Source organism: Pipistrellus hanaki, assembly GCF_964339955.1.
Source record: "Pipistrellus hanaki genome assembly, chromosome: 11".
NCBI classification, from domain to species: domain Eukaryota; kingdom Metazoa; phylum Chordata; class Mammalia; order Chiroptera; family Vespertilionidae; genus Pipistrellus; species Pipistrellus hanaki.
This window is the reverse complement of record NC_140513.1, coordinates 2,026,296-2,048,866: the sequence shown is the minus strand read 5'-3', so window position 1 is coordinate 2,048,866 and position 22,571 is coordinate 2,026,296. Positions and strand designations below refer to the sequence as shown.

Below are 22,571 nucleotides of genomic sequence, written 5' to 3'. Positions count from 1 at the left end.
ACGCCCAAGAACTATGCTCCGTCTGGCCAACCAGCTCGGCACAGCAGGTGCCACACGAGAATTGGCACATGCTGGCTGGCGGGCCGTCTTACATATGACCTCACACAGGACAGACAGGAGAGCTCACCCATACACTCTGAGTTCAGGGAGAAGCCGCCGCTCAGTACCATGGAACCCGGAGCGGGAGTGCCTTAAAGAGTAATTCATTAGAGGCCTAGCGGGTGGTCATCTGCTCTCACCAGCACGCCATCCCCGGGTTCCTGCATTCACAGCGCAGTTCCCCGCGTGTGGACAGGGATTTCCCCAGCGGGGATTAAGCTGCATCACCACGACGACACACATCGGAGGGATCGTAATCTCGGGAGCGAGCGAAGCCCCTGAAGTGCGTCCCCAGAGGAGGGCCGTCGAAGGCGGGACCTGCCATCCTGAAAGAGCCCGGGACGTGCAAAGGGCCAGCGCTGGGCTGCAGGCAGCCTCCAGGGTGGCAGCATCGGGGCGAGGCAACTGCCTGCACACAGGAGGGCACATGACAGCTGCCAGCAGACAAACTGCCCATGGGCAGCTGCTCCTGGAAGGAGGTGAGCAAGGTGCATCGAGTGATTTTGTTGTGGAAAGACGTTCCCAGCTCTAATTACTCCCGATAGCTGTAATTTACAAGTTTTTGGTGGCTAGAAATCAGCAAGATTCACACGTTTTCAGACCAACAGCTGCCACTATTAGTGAGCAAATAGCCGAGTCTTCTGCACAGTGGTGCGGCTATCTGTGACCCAGTCAGGTGACACACAGAAGTGCCAAGGGCCCCGCCACACCAAGAGCCCGGGGATCCCACTGTCTGAGGGGCAGCTGCAAGGCAAATCGTCCAGAGAGAAACTGCAACCCCAAGTGCAGAAATGCTCCTTTCCCCGGAGCACAGATGGTACGTACCGTGCAAAAGAGGACGCCGGGGCCGGGCTGCGCAAACTCGCGGAACACTGCAGTTCTCTCCTGCAAAGACAAGGGAACACAGCTGAGAGGGAGTCCAGCGAGCAGGTCCGTGCTTCCCAGTCTCCTTCTGCCGGGACTGCATCCGGGCCCAGCACCGAGGCTTTGGAGGAAGGAAGCAATGAGTGCTCACAGCTACCAGGCCCCGGACTGGACTCTGGGCTGTCAGGAGGGCAGCGCCAGGCTGGGCCCATCCTTCAGATCGGCCACCCCTGAGCAGGGACAGCCCACAGGGACACACTTCCCTGCAGGTGGGCGAGAGGAATGAAGAACCCACCGTTCCTGCAGGGGAGTTTGGTTAACGACGAATTTTTAAAAAGGTAAAAAAAATATATAAACCCTTATATTTTAACTGTAGAAAAATGACATTTAAGGCAAAGGAAGAAAATGCAATTTGCCACCGCTCAAAACACACCACCACCACCACCACCACCACCACCACCACCACCGGCAACCCCATGCCCCGGGCCGTGCACGGCATAACCGAAGAGGGCTTTGGAAAGAGGCCACACGCCTCTACTAGCAGCACACTCTTATCAGAAAGCAATATCCGTGAACGTCATTCCCACCACACCCTCTCCTCGTGATGACACTGGTAGTAACCAGCCGGGTGGGTGTGCCACCATTTTTGTGGCCGATGCCCCGTTGGCCGAGGCTGTGGCAGACCGCTGTCCGCTACACACCCGTGATAAACCTATGGGTAAGGCCTGTGCACGGAATTGGTCCCTCCAGGTGAGGTCCCACAGGCAGCCCGCCGGCCAAAGGAGTGCCACCTAAAGGCTCTCCTGGGAACTCGCAAAGCCAGTGGCGCAAGCCGCTGGCCCATGGCCATGTCCACCTGCCGGCAACAAAAAAGGGAAGTGACCAAATTACTGCCGTGTCATCGCAGACGACATGGACAACCAGCACACTGAGCGCAACGCTGGCCTGAGCTTTACGAATCCAATCCCCACGGCCCTCCGAGCAGGTACCATTTCCACCCCTTTCCAGGGAGAGAAACCGAGGCACGGGGGCCGAGGAACTTGCCAAGGAACACCCACACACAGCAAAGGGCGACTGCACTTGGACCCAGGGAGCTGGCCCGGAGCTGGCGCTCAGACCCTCCCGAGGACGCCGGGTTGGTCCGGTTTGCTGAGCAGTCTCTAAGGGGCCACTGTAACGGCTGCAGAGCACAGCCAATCAGAACAGTTCCTGGGAGCAGGGACTCGCCTGAAAGCCCGCCTATGGATCCTAACTCCTGAGCTTCCATGACAAGCACCAGGCAGCAACTTCAAGCTTCACTTCTCTCCAATGCCCGTCACCTTGGGTGGGGTCATGACAATCATTCAGGGAGATCCAGGTCACGTGGGACAGTGGCCAAGAGCATGTGGTTGGGGCTGTTTTAGCTCAGTCTGGGGTAAGACACTTAACCTCAGTATTCATCAGATGAAATACAGATACTCCCTCCCATCCTCTACTCGTGGGGAGGCCTGTGAAGTCTTCTCAATAAACAAAACAATATAAGTAAAATATTAGCAATTACTAAGCTGAGGAGCGAAACTACTCCTGAAGGAGAAATAACAATAATGACCCTTAACATTTACTGAGCACTGCCTATGAGCCAGCCCTGTGCTAAGCACTTTATCTGCATTAACTCAGTGAATCATCTCAACCACATGAAGTAAATAGGACTATTGGCTCCATTCTAGAGACCTGGAAACTGAGGCACAGAGAGTTCCCTGAGGTCACACAGCCAGGGACCAGCAGGGCCAGGGCCAGGACCAGGGGTCTGCCTCCATGGCACACAGCCATGAGCACGGAGACTGCCATTACAGTAAGAGCTCCAACTACTTGACTACAGAATCTCCTGTGTGATCTATTCAAATTCCCAGATCTTCTGAGTCCACATCCAGCTCCTTTGTCACCTGACTCCCCTGCAGAATGCCTCTGGTGACAACAGACCCAGAGGACTAGGAAGCTAATTAAAAGAGAAAAGAAGGAAACACCATCAATGTACTGCATTCTGGAATCAACAAATTCGATTGACTCAGGGACCCGCAAGGTACAAAGAGCTGATAAAATTCACAAAGGCTCAAATAGGAAATTCTATGCTATCCTGTGGCAAATAAGAAGCTGTGTCCTTGAGTGACCTTGAACAAAGTCACTTTTTTGAACCTCCATTTCCTGAATTACTAAACCAAAAAAGCAAAAACCAAAGGGGAAAAGGACTTGACGGCCTTTAAGGTCTCTTACACTCTAAAATGTTACCCCTTTTCAATGTGGTTCTGGTCCAAGCCCACCCTCATCCTGAGCTGCTGGTCACAGCCTCCGGGACAAGATGGCTCTGATCTTGGGCCCTGTGCATCCTTCCCTGCATGAGGCAGTGACTTCATCCCACTCCACACTCCGCCCCAACTCCCCAGGGGACCGAGTTTTGCAGCTTAGAACCTAAAATAAGGCCAACATTCTCCTCTTCTTCCTGGACCACAATGGTACTCAGAGCCGAGACAGAGCGAGACACAGACCCTCTCGCAACCTCAAGTGCTGAGAGAGCGCTGCATCTTGTTGACAACGACAGCAGTCACGCTCAGCGGTACCATATGGGAGCCACAATTTAGCTCCATTAATGCTCTTAATTTGAAGACATCAAGCCCTAATTACACACTGGGTACTAAAAAGGCAAAACCCTTCCCTGGTGCCAGCTACTTAGTGGTGCTCTGTTGCCTTAACAGCTGGTGGAGGTAGATGCAGGCCAAGGGTCTGCGAGCTCTCAGGTGGACGAGCCCAGCCCCGGAGCAGGCGGGCGGAACAATGGGCTCCCCTGGCCCACATCGCCCGGCAGGAGGCCCGGCCCAGTCCCCGTGCGCCTGCCTCGGACGTGAGGGGACACCGGCCCGAGCCCCGTGGAGCCAGTGCGAGCGTGGAGGGCGTGATGAAGGAGGACGGTCCCGGGCTTGCTCACCTCCTGGTCCATGTTGCCATGCAGCCGCAGGAATGCTAATCGCGGGCCGCCAGATGGTGACTGCCCTGTCGCCGCGAGGCCCAGCAGGGTCTGGAAGAAGAGGTGGTAGTGGAACTCCACCAGCTCGCAACTCGAGAAAAAGACGATCAGCTTCTGGTCTGTTTCAAACTGCATGGACAGAGAGGAAAAGCACCACAGGTTTATTAGGTGACACTAAAACCAGCATTTTCCTAAAATACAGTCACACTGGCCCTGTTTGGAAACGGAAGACAGACGGCTTGGAGTTATTTCCAGAATTAACACGGAGGCTCCCTGCTACCAGACGGCAGGAGAGGGAACTGACAGCCATGACCTTGATCACACTCCCAAGACTGGGAAGAGCATGCTTCTGGGTGAGGCTGCCTATCAGCGCTGCTCTTCGTTCTCTCAGGCCTCAGCACACACACCACGTGCAGTGCATCTGGAAGCTTCCCTCTCAAGCCCGCCCCCTACTGTTTCCCCGTGTACCAGAGGAAGAGCCACCGAGAGTAGCAGATAAATATACAAATATAGCAGGTCCTCGGAGATCCGTTCCTACGAACCCACCTACGTCACTCACATGGAGCACATACACAGCAGTAATGAAGTGAAACAGTAAAAAAAACTTAAAGAAAGGTAACGATTCTTGACCTTTACTTGTCGTAAACAATAAAAAACATAAAGCACATATGTATGTAGAAATGACTGAACTTTTTTTTTTTTAATAAATAAATGGGAAATGGCGACATAACCATGAAATGATGTACATCCGATGTAACCCGAGGACAGCCTGTACCGGGCGTCCTGTAAAAACGCAAGCACAGGCCCCTAGCTCTGGCTCACACCCAGCATCAGTCCCAGGAAAGACACTTCAGGCAGAACGTAATGGCAACCACTGGCCCCTGAGCTTCCCCACAACCTGGAACCACTACACCCACCGGCAGTGAGGCCAGAGAGCTGTCTCAGCGGCTGCGAGCAGTGCCCCACACACGGCACCAACCTCCCTCGGAGCCGACCTGGCCCGTCCTACCTTGCACTTCTGCAGGATGAAGGCCGCCAGGCAGACCAGCCGCAGCTTGCTGGGAACCACCACCACGTACTGCTCCAGACCCTCAGGAATCGCAAAGCTTTCCAGCTCTTCTTCTTCATCATCATCGTCGTCGTCGTCGTCGTCGTCGTCGTCGTCATCATCGTCATCGTCAAAGTCGCTGTCGTCACTTAGTGAGTCAGAGTCGTCAGAAGACTCCTCATCGGTCAGGTAAAGCTCACGGAGGTCTCTGTCCACCACAGAAATGCTGACTGGGTTGTGCAGACTAATGTCAGCGAGCCGTGTCACAGCTGGAGAAAGCGAAGAAGTCACAACAGGTGACAGCCACGCTGGGAGCTGGTCCCTGTGCACGTCCTGGCACACCACACATGCCAAGTGCGCGAACTAGGCCAGTGGTCGGCAAACTGCCGGCCACGAGAATAGGGGCTTAATCACAAGGAACAACAGCCTGCAATTATTGGAATCGAGAGTCTAGGTCAGTGGTCGGCAAACTCATTCATCAACAGAGCGGCAAACCGCGGCTTGTGAGCCAGTTTGCCGACCACTGATCCAGGCAACTCCCGACGGGTTTCACCAGGGGCCACACTGATCTGCACAGATGTCCATCTGGTAGGGTGGGCCCCGGACTTCTTCCCACAGCCCAGGCCCCCCCCTCACACCGGCCTTCCTAAGCTCGCACCTGTGGGAAACCAGGGAGGAACATTGACAGGGCTCTGCTCCCCCGACAAAGGGTTCTGTGGTTATGAAACGCCGGACAAAAAGGCCCTCCAATCCCCCCTCAGGCTTTACGGGCCTTCTGGGGACCTTCACTGTGTGAAGCGCACCACGAATCTCCAAGAGGAGGTAATGTGTGGCATTTCCCAAACTATTTGAGCGCAGAATCTGTTTTCCACGATTATCTTAAAATTAATGCTCTCTGGAATACACTCAGAAGTGCCGATGAGGCGTGCTGGTGGCAGCTGTGTGCCGAGTGAAGCAGACACGACACAGGAGCGGTCCTGCCGCTGAGACAGGGCCTGCTGCGGGGTTGGTGCAGAGCGGCCACTCGGCCAAGCCCAGCGTCCCGTCTACGAAAGGCAGCTAAGAAGCTCCAGCTTACGAGGAGGAAACACAGAAATGAGCCTAAAGGACAGGAGCCTGAGGTCCTACGCCGCTTCAGGAGAAAGGCAGGTTGATCGCAGTACCGGTGCGCGTGGCGAGAGGCTGTCCTTGTCAGGACCGAGCCCGGCGCTCGGCAGGTCAGGGCACAGGGAAAGGCTCCCGCAGGCACAGGAGGTGGCTGTCAGCCTCCTCGTCCTCCCCACCTGACGGGCCCCTGCAGCCCGGCCCTCACTGCTGGCCCTCTCCCTGAGCCTGGGACCCGGAGACTCCGCCCCGCCTGAGGCTGAGGGCCAGCGGCGCACACGCCCCTGGCAGCTGCACCCATTCTCTTCGCTCACCATCCGTGAGAGTGGCCGACAGCAAGACGTTCTGGCGCTCCTGGCACTCCGCGTTGATCGCGTTGAGTATCACTGTGATGGTCTTTTCAAAGCCCAGGTCCAAGATTCTGCGGTTTCAGGAGAAGAAGTTTACTCGAAGGCAGACCTCAGGGAGCCCAGGCTGCAGTCCTGATGGACGGCCAGCCTTCCCCGGGCCCTTCCTGCTTCCCCATCAGCCTCACCTGTCGGCTTCATCCAGCACCAGCCAGCGGAGGCGGTTGAAGTGGATGTTCTTTGTGGATTTTATATGGTCCACCAGGCGCCCCGGAGTGGAGATGAGGATATTGATTCCTTTGCGGAGCCTGTTGGAAATGACATGCGGTCAGACAGTAAACCACACTGGGCTGTACCAATGGGAGACCCAGGAGGAGGAGGAGGAGACAGATGCGTGTCTAGCAGCAGGTGCCACAGTCTGAAATCATGGCCAACGTGATGACAAGTGAATACAAAGATCGGTTTTTATTTTTCTCTCAAGTTTCTTGCTCCCATAGAATAGAAGTATTAAGATCTGCAATTACATTAAAATAGCAAAACCTTAACTTTGAAAGGAATCTTTACTAGGTAAGCCGGTGCCTTTTACCTGGCCCATGGATCCCTTCTCGCACATTCCGGACACAGGGTTATCTAGCCTGCTCCTGAGGCTTCTTTGCCAGGGAACCTCTTAGCGGAACCAGCGGCCCCAGAATGTTCTCTTACACTGAACCCTTGCTGTGACTTCCATGTAACAGGCCTGGCCCAGAAACCAGTAGAATAAATCTAACGCAGTGTTTTTCAACCTTTTTTGGGCAAAGGCACACTTGTTTCATGAAAAAAATCACGAGGCACACCACCATTAGAAAATGTTAAAAAATTTAACTCTGTGCCTATATTGACTATATATATGTAAAGTAATTCTCTTGAATAGGAATCAAATAAACACAAAGAAAGTATTTTATAATTACTTTATTATGAAATATTAAGTAAACAGAATAGTGAAAAATTACAAAATTCTTGTCTTGTCTGCACCTACGGCACACCAGGCAACGAAAAACGCTGATCTAACGGATGACTCCCCACATCCTTCACCCATTACCCTGGTAACAAAGCCTCCCATTTCCAGCCGAGTGTGTTGTCGAGCTTCCCCTCAGGTTAGCATGACCCCAGCCTACGCTCTAGAACAAGACAGGAGGACAGAGGCGCAACCCCGGGTCCCTGCAGAGGGAGGGGCTGGTGACCTGTGCTCCTGCTGTGGGGGCGGATCTCCACTGGGAGGTGACCTTGGAAATGGAAGCTTTACTATGTAATCCGATGCCTTCTACGTGTCGAGGCACAAAAAGAAGAGGAGCCTGAGCCCCAACGCTGGAGCACATGTCAGTCTCGGCCGGGCTTAAGTATGTGTGAAGGGAAAACACACCTGCCCCCGAGCTGGTGGCACTGCTGTTTGCCGCCATTGTCATTCACAGCTGAAAATAACCCTAGCCAGTATTTTTAGATTTCCGCTTTAAAACTTACTCCTCAGGAACAGGCTACACACATAGTTGGGTGTTACTAAGCACAACGCTATAAAACAATAAAAGTTGTTTTAAAAGAATGCAATTTGGAATTTACTTGTCCCAACAATTTTCTACTGACACCCATTACCAGTTCTAACATACAATTAGAAATCAATGTTTTGGGGTGTAATAAGCAAGGTGCAAAGCATTATGTAAGCTTAATAAAAAACAAACAAAAAAACCCAACACCTAACTCCCAATGTACCCACAGAGTACCACCAGGGGATGTGCACCGAGTCAGGGGGACTGCGGGGACCGGGTGGGTGGAGTTAAAAAGGCCATGACCACATGTAGCATTATTATATTTAAAATCGTTTTCTTGAAATATCAATGTTTATTGCATATAACTTTTTTTTTTTTTAAAGAAGGTCATGACCAGATCAGATGGGAACCCCCGCAGGTTCATGACTACCTTAAAAACAGCCCTGTCTGAACGTGACTGCTCCCTGCTGACTCAGCCTGTCCCTACACATGGGCCCAAGTTTAGAAGGACTAAGTCTTACTGAACAGGAAGGAAGGACAGACAGGTTAACCAGGGAATTAACAAACAAACCCCCTACCTGGCCTTCTCGGACTTCCTTTTCTCTCCTCCCATCAGCACTCCTGGCACAATCCAGGTGAAAGGCTGCGGAAGACATAGCCAGAAATCAGTGCACAGCCGGTTTCCACAAACAGAGCAGGCCTAGCCTCCTCCTCCTCAAAGGGGAGGGGCGGGGAGGGGGCCCAGCCGGCCTGGCTCAAGGGTTGAGCATCGATTCCTGGTCAGAGCACATGCCCGGGTTGCGGGCTTGATCCCCAGTAGGGGGCAGGAGACAGACTATCAATGATTCTCCCTTTTCCTTCCCCTCTCTGAAATCAATAAAAATCTATTTAAAACACATGTGTCAAACACAAGGCCCGCGGGCCAAATCCAGCCCGCCAGGCCTTGCAATGTGGCCCGCACCGCTCTGTCATCACTGCACTCTGCTGTCAGTTTATGACATTGTCAGTTTATGACTGTTCAGTAAACCATTCGGCCCGCGATTTAGGCTGGATTTTAGATTTTAGCCCCTTCTCTGATTGAGTTCGACACCCCTGATTTAAAATAAGGGCCCTAGCCGGTTTGGCTCAGTGCATAGAGCGTCAGCCTGCGGACAGAAGGATCCTGGGTTCGACTGCAGTCCAGGGCACATGCCCAGGTTGCGGGCTCGATCCCCAGTACGGGTGCGCAGGAAGCTGCTGATCAGTAATTCTCTCTCATCATTGATGTTTCTCTCTCTCTCCCCACCCTTTCCCTTCCTCTCTGAAATCAATAAAACTATTAAATAAGGAATCGGGAGGGGGGCACGGGCTTCTCACGGCAGGAGGTGCTCCTGTGTAGACAGGACTGTTATGTTAGCACTGCCACACAGGGTCGCCATCAGCAATAGCCGGAGTTGAGGCTGTGTGGCCTCCTCCCAACAGAGACAGAATGGGAGCTTTGGGAATGGCTCATGCCGTGCTCCCCGGAGCCTGAATAAACACACCTGTCAGTAAGCTGTGTGCTCTTCGGGGCTAAAATGAAACCTAGGCACAGCCCGCCTCCATAAAAGGAAGGACAGGGCATTCTCCACCTAGCCGGGGGCTGGCCGGCGCTGGCCCCGGAGCCCCTCTCTCTTACACAAACCCACGTGCAGCCTCTCAGGTGGCTGTGCACTGGCCCAGTCCGGGCTGCGGGGAGGACACCTGTGACTGTCTGTGGCTTGCTAGTGCCTACGCTAAGGAGACAAGGGCGCTTTAAGCTCCGGGAAGCACCAGCACCCTTGCTAAGCAGAAGCAGGACGTTAGTGAGGGAGAGCCCAGGGGGAGCCTCCGCAGCATTCCCGGGAGGAGCAGACACCGGGCGGAGGGAAGCAGACAACTGCCGGCTCTCTGAGAACAAAGAAAAGGCTGCGGCGTGTTTCCCGTTCCTCGAAATGTCAGGGAAAAAGGTAAAGCTGAAGTCCTGGCGTGCCTTACCTTGAGCAGTTTCTGGAAAGTGTCAAAGCTTTGTAGCGCCAGCTGTAAATATTAAAAAGTTATAATGAGCAAGGCATCTTCTTCCTTTCTGTGAAACTTAGATGTGAAGTGACTCGTATCCAAACTTGGACCTCAAGTTAAGATTCAAGAAAAAAAATTAGTCCCAGCACAGAATCGACTGGAAACATACACCTTGTGTGAGACTGACGGGGAGAGCTGTGGGCAGACAGCACATCCTGGTCATGGACGGACACACAGTGCCGCGTGCTCCCTCTGCTGGCCCCAATCCCCAGAGCGCAGCGAGTCGGAGCACAAGGGGGGAGGGGAAGGCGCAGACCCGGCTCGGCTCTTTAGAGAGAGGTGGAACCACAGGAAGGGGGATGGAGCAGCGGCATCGAATGCAAATGAACGGGGTTCCATGTCGCCTGCCCACAGCCCTTTGCCCAGACAGAGTTCCCACGGGTTCGGGATTCACGAAGCGTCCTGGGTGGGCGCAGCCAGTTCGCCGCGGTAAAACCTAAGCCTCACGCCTGCCGCTCCATGGATGGTGCGGACGGCTCTGCAGGACGGGAGGTGAGAGGACGCTCACGTCCATGAGCAAGTCTCTGCAGGGAGGTGGTTACATCTGACAGAGAAAACACTCCTTCCTCTGCCACTGTCTCCCAGGCAAATAAAGTGTACCAGGCAGAAGAGATTTCCACCGAGAACGAAGAAAAATGCCAAGAAGCTTAACTTTCAGGAACATTTGTTGACACAGTAGTTTTTTTTGTTTTTTAAGTTCATTTTCAGGGCCGAATGCTTTTATTTTTTAATGAAGTTGAGTGAGGGGTACAAAAATGTGATTATTTAAATTTCTTTTAAAAGGATAGAAATTTATAGTGTGCCCAGTTTTTAGATGAGGAGGAAACTTGGGTTTTTTCAGAGAAGTTGGATTTCTCTGGTCAGGGAGCAGAGGATGGTCCCGGGCAAAGGACAGGGCCACGTAAAGTGATTTGTACCCAAACATGGCCCTCCCGTGAGGGCTGGCACGGAGAGAGAGAAACTCCCCCAGGACAGACTGCACACACGCCCCGGACTGCGGCTGCTTACCTCTCTCGTCGGCACCAGCACCAGCGCGTAGGGGCCGTCGCCGCGCTGGGGAGAGGAGGAAAGAAATGCTCTGAGTGAAGGGCCCGACACCAGGACCTCAGAGGCCCCCGGTAACACACCACCAGCAGTCTGGGCCAGGACAGGGACAAGCCCTGGCGGCCGGCTTGGCCAGATCATCCCGTCCACACAGAGGCTGCTAGTCTGACCCCTTCGGGTGCACACTCGAGGTAACCCATTGATGTTTCTCTCCCCCTTCCTCTATGAAAATCAATAAAAACACGCCCTCAGGTAAAGATTGAAAAAAGAAAAAGGACAAGAGGGTCCACCTCCTTCATTATCACGGAACCAGAGGTTCTGGCCCATGCAATCAGACAAGAGAAAGAATGTGTAAAAATCTGCAAAGTAGGAAATGAGTAACACTGTCATTATTAGCAAATATCTTATCCTTAAAAAAAATAATTTGAAGCTTTATTATAAAAAAGACAAATCAATTAACTAAATGCAAAATTAATATATATAAAAATCAACTGCTTTCTAACAGAGAAAGTTAGGAAATCCAAAGGAGAAAAAAATCAGTTATAAGAGCAACAAAAAAGATAAGCGTAACAAAAAGGTATAAAATCTACATAATAAGAATTTTAAAATACCCGAGGAGCATAAAATAAAAACTGAATAAATGTAAAGATGTATCTTATTCTTGGCTATTATATATAAGTGAATTCTTCCTAATCAATCCATAAATGTAATGCAATCTTTAATAAAAATTCATATGGGCATTTATGTGCACATGTAAAATAAAAAATGTAACCAAACAAGCTGATTTCAAGTTCATATGAAAAGATAAATGTGCAAGAATAATCAAAACATTTCTGAAAAACATCAGATATTTAAACAATTTAAATGTACAATAGTTTTGAAAAATTGATACTGATATATAGAGATTTCCAACAGCAAATAGGGTCTAGAGTAGACTAAAATACATGGAGAAATTTAGGGAATAAGGAGCATTTTGTATCAGGAAAAGAATGGATAATTCAAAGGTCATTTTAGAAAAAAATTTAGAAAAAATTAATTTGGAATTAAGTTGGCCTTTCTATAGATGACATAAAACTCAGAAACTATGGAACACCAATAAATTTTATCACATAGAAATTTAAAATCTCAAAATAAAAATATAATACCCAAACAAAATTAAGAGTCAAATAGCAATGTGGGGAAAAATTACCCCACACATAAGAGAAAGGCCAATTTCCCTATCTTATAAGGAAGTTCTTTAATTCAACTAAAAATAAAAACATAAAAGAAAACAATTCAAAAAGAAAAATGGAGGAGTACATAAGTTAACTTAGGGAAATAATTCAAAATGTGGCTTTTACAGATATAAAAAGATGTTCAACTTTACTCCTAGGAGAAATTCATATTGCAACTATTACACAGTATTTTTCCCCTGTCAAATGAGCAAAATTAAACAGCCGATAGTGTGGAAAAGGGCACGGGCAAATAGGAACTCTCATACAATGTTGGTGAGAGTGCAAATTGGTATAACTCCTTTAAAGGTCAATTTTGACATTAGCTAGCAAATAAAAATGCAAATTCCACTTGTAGGAATTTCTCTAAAGGATACCCTGGTACATGTACATAAAGTTGTATTTTCCAGAATGTAGAGTATTTATAATAGCCCCGTTTGTAGTAAAATACTGAACAAAACGCACATCCCACAATGAAGGGACGAGTCGGTAATTCACTGTCCACACAGACAGTGGGATACGGAGCAGCCCTTTAAGCACAGACTTATTCAACAGATAAGAAACTCTCCCCAAACACATTAAGTGAACAAAAGCAGAGCACAGGACAACAGCATAACGAGCAGCCATGTGTATCAGACAAGCAAATGCTTCCGCTAAAGCAGCACGAGGACTGTACATGCTCGCATTTCAGAGGGTGCTCCGGGGAGGACACGCAGGAGACTGGGGACAAGGACCCCTGCGTCCCGACAGAACGTCCCATTCAGAGAAGGCAGGGGAGGGAGTGACTTGATTTTCACTCTAAATGTTTTTGATGCTGTTTACATTCATTTGCCATCTACATTATATCGAAAAGTAGTGACAGTAATACCGTGTTTCCCCGAAAATAAGACATCCTCCGAAAATAAGACCTAGCGCATGGAAAGATAAGACATCCCCTGAAAATAAGACCTAGCGCAACTTTGGGAGAAAAAATTAATATAAGACACTGTCTTATTTTCGGGGAAACAGGGTAGTAATAATAACAGTAATAACAATGCACGAAGAAAACGAAGTGATCTGATAAAGGCCCCGAGATCACATGCCTTGCACCTCGGAGTGCACACAGACAGTGACTGATCGAACACCCAGAGCAGCGGGAAGTGCAGACTTAGCAGCAAATCCAATCACAAGCACGGTTCCCATGTTTGCATCGGAGACATTTACCCGTGAGGAGGAAAGGATTTGGAATTCAAACTAGAGCCGTCTGTTCTCTACATCAACTCGGCGAGACTGCGCTGACGCCGGGCGAGGATCAGTAAACATGTTAGAACAACGGGATCCACGCGCCCCAGTGTGACGGTAGGAGGTTCTGACATTTCAAGGGTGTCACTACACAGCCGCCAAGGGAGCAAAGCAATCCTCGGGAGCGGGAGTGAGTGAGAGGGTGGTGTGATGTCAGAAGAATCAGCCAAAAGGGCTGAGCGAGCTCGCACAGCAGAGCGGCCCTTCCTGTTTCTTCCCAAAGTGAGGACTCCGCAGGGGCCTTGGCTGTGCTGCTCCCTCCACACGTGATTTCCACAGGTCACATCACTTCACGGGAACTCCAAGGTCTCCGTGGAGATCATTTGAAATAAGTGAGATAGATTTGGGCTTGGAAAACTCTCTACAGAATTTTTCAGTCTTGAATAGAATGAGTCGTTCCTGATATTAAAAATATTTGAGCAAATTAAAAGAACTGCCTGGCCTGTTAACGGTTGTGAATCTAAGCGAATCAAACCACTGCCCTTACACAGCCTTGGCAGCGAGCTGCTGCTGCTGACAGCTGCCACCACGAGCAGGTTTCCCCGGTGACAGGCACCCTTCCCAGCCCTCCCCGTGCGCCCAGCTGCCTCGCTCCCAGCCCAGGAGAGAGGCCCTGCAGTCGCCATGGCACCGTGGAGTCAGTGGGGCACAGGGTGAGGTGCTCTGCCTAGAGTCACGCTCAGACTGAGCACAGCTGCCCGCCACACGGCTCCCCAGTGTGAACTCTGACCTCTCCTGTCCTCAGTCACCATCTAGGAGACCAGTTTCGAGGTGCCAGGCACCCACTTCTCCTGTGTGCCAAGTGCAACGCTAAGGAAGCCCTCTGACTCCCAGGGCGCCAGGGAAGGAAGCAGCCGTCACCGCACAAAACACAGATCTCACTTAGCACCAGAGAAAACAGCCCGCCCAGTCTGCTAAGTGTCTTTCTCATCTTTTCTGTAGAGATGCACAGACTTTCTCACCACTGACAAAGCTGCAGTCATGTTCTATGTGCCGTTTGTGACCTGCCTTATTTCAATCAAATGGTAAGAACACAAGTTCACAATTCTTGAAAAAAAAAAAAAATGGCACTTTTACTGGCTCTAGAAGGTTCCATAATTTGGATGATTGTGTACGACTTCTATTTTATTCACTTAAAATCATTTACATAGAGTTTAAATAAAATTTAAACTGATTCATTTTGAAATAATTTCAGATTTACAAAACAATTCACAGCCCTGGCCAGGTAGCTTGGCTGCTGAGAGCATTGTCCCAATACACCAACGCTGCAGGTTCCATCCCCAGACGGGGCACATGCAAGAATCAACCGAGGAATGCGTAAATAAGTGGGGCAACAAACTGATGTTTCTCTTTCTCTCTCCTTTCCTCTCTCTCAAATCAACCAGCCAACCAATAAAAATTGCAAAAGAAGTACACAGAACTCCCTTCAACCCTTCTCCCCGCTGCCTCAGAGGGTATGGATTCTCAAAATCACAGGACAATGATCAGAACCAGGAGATTAACACTGATTAAACACTATTAATCCTCTACAGTCCTTAACCACATCCCGTTAACTGACCTACTACTGTCCTTTCCCCAGAAGAGGATCCCGTTCCGGACCAGACCTGCATTTAGTTCTCACATCTCTTCTGTCTCGTAATCTGGGTAGTTTTGTGGTATTTCTTTGTCTTTTGTGATCTTAATACTTTTTAACAAGAGTACTTACTGGTCAGCTGCTTTGTAGAATATCCTTCGATTTAGGTCTGGCTGATGTTTGCTTATGATTAAATTCGGGTTATGTGCTTTGGACAAGAAAACTACAGAAGCGGAGCTGCGTCCTCCGGACTGGCGGCCCACGAGGCCCCGTGAGGCCCACGCCCAGCTGGTGCCGCCAGCGGACGGCTTGGTCAGGAGGCAGCTGGCTTCCCGCTGGAAGGTTACTGTTTCCCTCTGTGAGGAGGTGCCTTGTGGGAGCTGCTGAGACCATGTAAATACCCAATTTTACCACCTCCACCCACTCCCGTTAGCATCCGGATGGTTCCTGCCTGAAACACACCCACTGAGGCGCCTGCCAATGCTGCTGCTCTATTTCCATCTCTCATTCTACATTTTTCCTTTGCATTTCTACTCTGAGGAAGGGTTTTCCCTTCCACCATTTATTTACTCAATCATTTCTTCCTATCAGTTTGGACTCGTGGAATTTGTTTAAGTTTATGGGCTATAATCCAACACTCTCATTATTTATTTTGGCACTCGACTATCAGATGGGCTTGACACATCTAATCCTGGGTGTCCAAACGGAGAAAAAAGAACCAATTAGCTCTTATCTGCTTGTGAACGCACCTCACTCCCACTCTGACCTCGCCGTTTCCTCTGGAGGCGAGGCAGGGCTGTGTGTGGGCCCCTGGCCGGGTTTTGAGATGAGACCTATGTCTGCGGAAGGCGGTGGTTAACTAGCTTCCCAGGGAAACCAAGGACCCAATTGTGAAACTAACGGTTCATCTGGAGGCTTCTAGAATATGCTCAACGCCAGGCGGCGCACTGTCAAACTCACTAATCGGGTGCTTATTTCCACACCTACTCTTCAGGACAAACCACGTTTACATAAAAGGGTCGCCTTTCTCAGGCACAAGAGCGTGTCTCTGGAGCACAGAGAACTGAGGAGGGATGCAGTTCCCCGTTACTCACCACACGGTCTGGTAAGTTACTGATTTCCCAAGCCTCCATTTCTCATGTAAACCCGGGGTAACAGTGATACTGACAACTCGGTGGGGCCGAGGCAGCTAAAGATTCAAGATCACACAGGCAAAGCATCTGGCACCGGTCTGACATCCGGGAGCATCGGACACATGTCCCTGCTAGGCCTACTCTGGTGACGGGGAATACCGTTCCTCTGCCGCATGCGGGCACATCCTCAGGCAGCGTGCTGTGTGGGAAATGAAGTGAAGAGGTAAGGAAACTGCAGAGCGGGGGCAGTCTTCGGTCCCAGTATCGCCGCTGTGCTTCCGCCTGAGGCTTTCTCACGCACCGTGAACAGCGGAGAAACACTGACACTCACCTGTATCTTTGTTTTCATTGCCTGCAGAGACTGGACCACAGGGATGCAGTAGGCGAGAGTTTTACCTTTGAAGAGAGAAAAGCATTGAAGCAGAGCCCCTGGGTGACAGGGAGGAACGCAGCCCTGCTCCCCGCGGGCAGCCCTGGACCTGGGGAAGCAAAGAGCAAGCCCCCGGCCCAGAGGCAGGAGGGAGCCCGCTGTCTCCCCTCCTCTGTGCACTCAGTCCTCCTCCAGCTCCTTCTCCCTCCCGCGGGGGACACGGAGATACATCCCCTAAACCACACACAGGCTTGAGGGCTGTCTCCGGAGGCTAGACAGCTCTCCTCTAAAGCAGGCTAAGCTCTTGAATGCGCTCTGTGGCCAATAAGTGTCCTCCGTGGTGCTCAGGGGGAGGGGCCAGGCTCAGGATGGCAACAACTTTGGGCTTCCTCCGCCCTGAATGACAGCTGAGTTGGGGGGAGTGGAGAATAGCTGATGAAGAGCACAGGAGGTCAGAAGAACATGCTGGGCTGTTCTGGAACATGCCAAAGCAGTGCTCCACGTCTGAGCAACCGACTGCATCTAAGCAGCGTGCGCTCGGGGCAGAACTGTTTAGCGCAGAAGAGGACACTCATGGCCAGTGCGTAAGGACGGGCAGCTCGCACAGGCGGGGGGGACAGGCTCTGAGAACGAGAGCAGAACTTGACTCTCACGCTTCCTTTCACTACGTGAACTAATCCAGGGCGCCCCTTCCCCCACAAAACAAAGCAGCCACTACCACGAGCAGACGCCTCGCCATCTAACCTAGCCGTGCCAGGCTGGCATGCTGGGAGGGAGGGCAGAAATGAAACGCCGCTGACCTGAGCCCGTCTGGGACCTCACGAGCGCATCTCTGCCTTCCAGCAGCGCGGGAATGCTTTGCTTCTGGACGCTGGGGCCGCCAAAAGAGAGAGCATGGTTATCCACAGTCACCGGCGGTTACGGCAGACAGGCAGGACACGCAAAACGCACTGCCCATGCGCTGCTCTACCGCTGCCTCCTCAGAAGTTACTGACACATTCCAGTGAAGATGCTGAGACATTTCTGACGAGCAGAAGACTAAAACCCTCAGTGAAGGTTCTGGAACTCGGCTGAAATGCTGAGGCAAGCTGGAGGCTGGCCATCCCATCGCACCAACTAACACTAAAACGGGACAGCGTGTGGCAGCCTGGAGCTGTCGTGAAGCACCTGCCCTGCTCTCTGCCGTGCGGAGGGGAACGGGAAAGGCGGCACAACGTGAGGGGAGATCCCCGCAGAGGAGTGAGGGGCTGTGAGCCCCAGCACCAGCTGCCGCCATAGAAAAGCAAGGCCCCGCTGCAGGACACACGGAGGCCTGTGTCCGTGTGTGTCTAAACACCAGCACTGACAGGGGAGCGGAACCATGGAAATTTGGTTGACAAAACGGAACAAAACAATGATGAGGGGCTTACATTCTTATGTTTACCCACAGAAGCACGCACTCAGAGGGGACTCTCGCCTCTGCTCTCGTTTCTGGGAGTCTCCGTTACTAACAAACATTTTAAAATTTTCAGTATCCCATTACATCCAACCGAACACTCACTTCTGGCTTTTAGGTTGACTACCTCTTACTACTAAGAAACTGCACGATCCGCTCTGTATTCTTAACCAATTACTTTCAGGGAGCACGAACAACAGCGAGGTCTATCAGACATCTTCCAGGCCAGAGACCTGCAGTGCGGAGCTGAGAGCTTCCCCGTTTGGCAGGTGGGGGAACCGAGGGGCTGAGGGGCAGGGCTAGCCCTCCACAGTCCATAATCTGGTGTGTTCTCCAACACTCACACACATACTGGCTCAGTCCTCCACAGACAATTCAGATTTCATACAATTTTACCCACTTAAGTCCTAAGACAATCAGGACTCGCCTGGAACTCTTACCTGGTCATATGATATATGTTCAAGACTGTATTCAGTGTGGAAATCTGAAAGAGAAGGAAAAAAATACATATATACATACATATATATACACACACACACACACACACACACACACATATATGTATATATATATTCTTTATCAAATTTTTAGTATAAATTTATACAAAATATAAATAAATTTTTATTTGGAAATAAGGATGCAAAAAACAACAAACCCACCACAGGTGAGACTGGTTACCATGATCAAACTAAGCTCCAGCGAGGCCGTGGTGCTCAGCGGGTGGCTCTGCCCCACGAGGCGGCCCCGGAGAACGCTCTGGTTGTTATAACTGGGAAGGGGTTACTGGCACCAAGTGAGCAGGGGCTCGGGATGCCGCTCAACACCCTACAATGAGCTGCCTCCCCAAGGTGTCCGCCACTGCCAGGCTGAGAAACCCGCTCAAACCTGCGGGAGCCAGGGAGAACCCACCCTGGAGGAGGACGAGGTAAGCCAGGACCCCACAAGCAAAGGGAATCTCTAACGTTCGTGGATTTTCTCTCCTTTCTCACAAGCATGGCACACTCAGGCAGGGGAAAGAAAAAAGGGTTTGTTTGGAGAAAATGCATGTTAAAATAGTCTCTTTCTCCTTCGATGCCTATAACCACAGACGATCCTCAGCAGTTCAGAACCCACTATGGCCGCTGTGACATCTGTGCCCGGAGAGCCAGTCACATCTGCCCGAAATGAGGAGGCTGAGTGAAAGCCCAGTAAATGGAGCCCAGCCCGAACTGAACTGGGAGGGGATGGAGCCCAGTCCTAACTGAACTGGGGGGGATGGAGCCCAGTCCTACACTGAACTGGGGGGGGGATGGAGCCCAGCCCTAACTGAACTGGGGGGGGGATGGAGCCCAGCCCTAACTGAACTGGGGGGGATGGAGCCCAGCCCTAACTGAACTGGGGGGGATGGAGCCCAGTCCTGACTGAACTGGGGGGGATGGAGCCCAGCCCTAACTGAACTGGGGGGGATGGAGCCCAGCCCTAACTGAACTGGGGGGGATGGAGCCCAGTCCTAACTGAACTGGGGGGGATGGAGCCCAGTCCTGACTGAACTGGGGGGGATGGAGCCCAGCCCTAACTGAACTGGGGGGGATGGAGCCCAGCCCTAACTGAACTGGGGGGCATGGAGCCCAGTCCTAACTGAACTGGGGGGGATGGAGCCCAGCCCTAACTGAACTGGGGGGGGATGGAGTCCAGTCCTAACTGAACTGGGGGGGATGGAGCCCAGCCCTAACTGAACTGGGGGGGATGGAGCCCAGTCCTGACTGAACTGGGGGGGATGGAGCCCAGCCCTAACTGAACTGGGGGGGATGGAGCCCAGTCCTAACTGAACTGGGGGGGATGGAGCCCAGTCCTGACTGAACTGGGGGGATGGAGCCCAGTCCTAACTGAACTGGGGGGGGATGGAGCCCAGTCCTAACTGAACTGGGGGGGATGGAGCCCAGTCCTAACTGAACTGGGGAGGGGATGGAGCCCAGCCCTAACTGAACTGGGGGGGATGGAGCCCAGTCCTAACTGAACTGGGGGGGGATGGAGCCCAGTCCTAACTGAACTGGGGGGGATGGAGCCCAGTCCTAACTGAACTGGGGGGGATGGAGCCCAGTCCTAACTGAACTGGGGGGGATGGAGCCCAGTCCTAACTGAACTGGGGGGGGATGGAACCCAGTCCTACACTGAACTGGGGGGGGATGGAGCCCAGCCCTAACTGAACTGGGGGGGATGGAGCCCAGTCCTAACTGAACTGGGGGGGATGGAGCCCAGTCCTGACTGAACTGGGGGGGATGGAGCCCAGCCCTAACTGAACTGGGGGGGATGGAGCCCAGTCCTAACTTAACTGGGGGGGATGGAGCCCAGCCCTAACTGAACTGGGGAGGGGATGGAGCCCAGTCCTAACTGAACTGGGGGGGATGGAGCCCAGTCCTAACTGAACTGGGGGGATGGAGCCCAGTCCTAACTGAACTGGGGGGGATGGAGCCCAGCCCTAACTGAACTGGGGGGGATGGAGCCCAGCCCTAACTGAACTGGGGGGGATGGAGCCCAGTCCTAACTGAACTGGGGGGGATGGAGCCCAGTCCTACACTGAACTGGGGGGGGATGGAGTCCAGTCCTAACTGAACTGGGGAGGGGATGGAGCCCAGTCCTAACTGAACTGGGGGGGGATGGAACCCAGTCCTACACTGAACTGGGGGGGATGGAACCCAGTCCTAACTGAACCGGGGGGGGGGGGATGGAGCCCAGTCCTACACTGAACTGGGGAGGGGATGGAGCCCAGTCCTAACTGAACTGGGGGGGGATGGAGCCCAGCCCTAACTGAACTGGGGGGGATGGAGCCCAGTCCTACACTGAACTGGGGGGGCGAGGGGGGAACGGAGCCCAGTCCTACAATGAACAAGGGGGGGAACGGGTGAGGGGATAGGGACATAGCGAACTGAGCTTGCCGCTCACCACACTGCCCTGGGAGCACGCCTTACGGATCTGAGCTCACACAGGAAACTGGGAGCAGACACCCTGAGCAGGGATGTCCCCCCTTGACTGCCTTTCAGACGTTCTGAGTGAATAAGCACACCAAACCAGCGACCCCTGAACCGCAGAGAGGAACTTACCAGATGTGGGTGGAGGTCCAGCTCATGAAAAGCATCCGAAGAAAACACCTTTTCTTGCACCTGCTTCACCTCAGGTCTGCAAATGACCAACAAAATCGGGCATGAGCTCCAACCAACAAAGAAAACCCCCGAGTCCACCGGCCCTTCATTCCCGCGGTGCGCTGCCCCGCCGTACCTGGGGAGCTCGGGGATCTCGGGGTTGTTTTTAAACAACGACGAAGTCTTCACGGCCGGCTTCTGCTCCTGGCTCTTCTCCCCCGCAGCAGCCACAGCCTTCTTCCGAGAAAACACCTTCTGCGCCTTCCCCTTCCCCTTCAGGCCCCGCGGCGCCGGCTTCGCGGCGGCTTTCCTGGCGGGCAGGGAGGCCGCGGCGCCCCGCTTGGCTGCGGGAGCCCCGTTGGGCGCCTGGCGTTTCCTTTTGGCGGCCTGTGCGCGCTGTCCCGGAGGAAAGAGCAGGAGAGGTGCATCAGGCCATGAAGACAGGCCTCGGAGTGAAGCGTCACTGCCCGCGGAATGGCAGCCCCGCAGAGATCATTAGGCTCCAGATGGCAAGCAACAGTTTAGGGCCTGCATCACACTCTTTGCCTCGGCTTTTTTCCTCCAAACAAACAAACAAACAAAAAAAACACACAAATCCCCCCACCAAAGCTCAGCTCACTCCTCTCTGAGCCCTCACCAGCCATCTTAACCACCCACTCAGCCACGAAGAGGGGAGGGGCGGGAAGGGAGCAGCGAGTCTGTGCTGGGAGAAGCTTTATGCTGGGAGAAGCGTGCCTGCTAAGTCAGCCACATCACCAGGAAGCCACTCCCTGAGAAGCAGCCGTGGGAGAGAATCAATCTCTTCTCCCAACAAAGCCCGGGTGACTACACGCGGGACACCGCCCCGCCCGTGCCCAGGGAGCAGGAACCTCCACCCTGTGCCCCAGAGAGCTGGTCACCACCCCCCGCCCCTCGGGCTGCTCCCCCAGATCCAGGTGGTGTGGAGACAACTCCTACTGGCAGTTTCCATTCCAATGGGGAGTCCTGTCCCACCCACCACTCGACCGCAGTGACTTCCAAGTCTCCTCCTTTCCATTCCCCACCTGGTCACCACTGCAGCCACGGCACCAGGCTACTTCCTTGCCTGGTGATTCCTATTTCCATAACGTGAATGTGGTTAAGTACACACCGTCCAACCGCCCCAGGAGGAGAGGCATCCAATTCCTCCATTTTCTTTGGCCTTCTCTTCCAATTTACCCAGGGAAAGAAAAACATCATGTGAGTAGCCAGTGCCTGCTCTTCTGGAATTTTGGTTTCTCTGGGAATGTTATTTTCCTCTTAGCTTGAAATGAGGACTTTCACGTACACACCAACTTGTTTTATTTTTAGTTTTAAAATATATTTTATTG

At 52.2% G+C, this 22,571-nt stretch overlaps 1 protein-coding gene across 1 annotated transcript in view; it reads right to left on the bottom strand.

Moving 5' to 3' along the window:
• Positions 1 to 22,571, bottom strand: part of DDX31 (DEAD-box helicase 31) — a 55,080-nt gene that overhangs the window by 28,506 nt on the left and 4,003 nt on the right. Inside the window, exons 2-14 of the mRNA XM_084898651.1 lie at positions 21,359 to 21,618; positions 21,184 to 21,259; positions 18,544 to 18,587; positions 17,469 to 17,539; positions 16,630 to 16,694; positions 11,065 to 11,109; positions 9,976 to 10,017; positions 8,559 to 8,623; positions 6,649 to 6,768; positions 6,428 to 6,534; positions 4,971 to 5,278; positions 3,923 to 4,090; positions 925 to 984 (exon numbers count right to left, since the gene is read on the bottom strand). Of these exons, the coding sequence (XP_084754777.1) occupies positions 925 to 984; positions 3,923 to 4,090; positions 4,971 to 5,278; positions 6,428 to 6,534; positions 6,649 to 6,768; positions 8,559 to 8,623; positions 9,976 to 10,017; positions 11,065 to 11,109; positions 16,630 to 16,694; positions 17,469 to 17,539; positions 18,544 to 18,587; positions 21,184 to 21,259; positions 21,359 to 21,618 (1,431 nt within the window). The remainder of the gene's footprint in view (positions 1 to 924; positions 985 to 3,922; positions 4,091 to 4,970; positions 5,279 to 6,427; positions 6,535 to 6,648; positions 6,769 to 8,558; positions 8,624 to 9,975; positions 10,018 to 11,064; positions 11,110 to 16,629; positions 16,695 to 17,468; positions 17,540 to 18,543; positions 18,588 to 21,183; positions 21,260 to 21,358; positions 21,619 to 22,571) is intronic.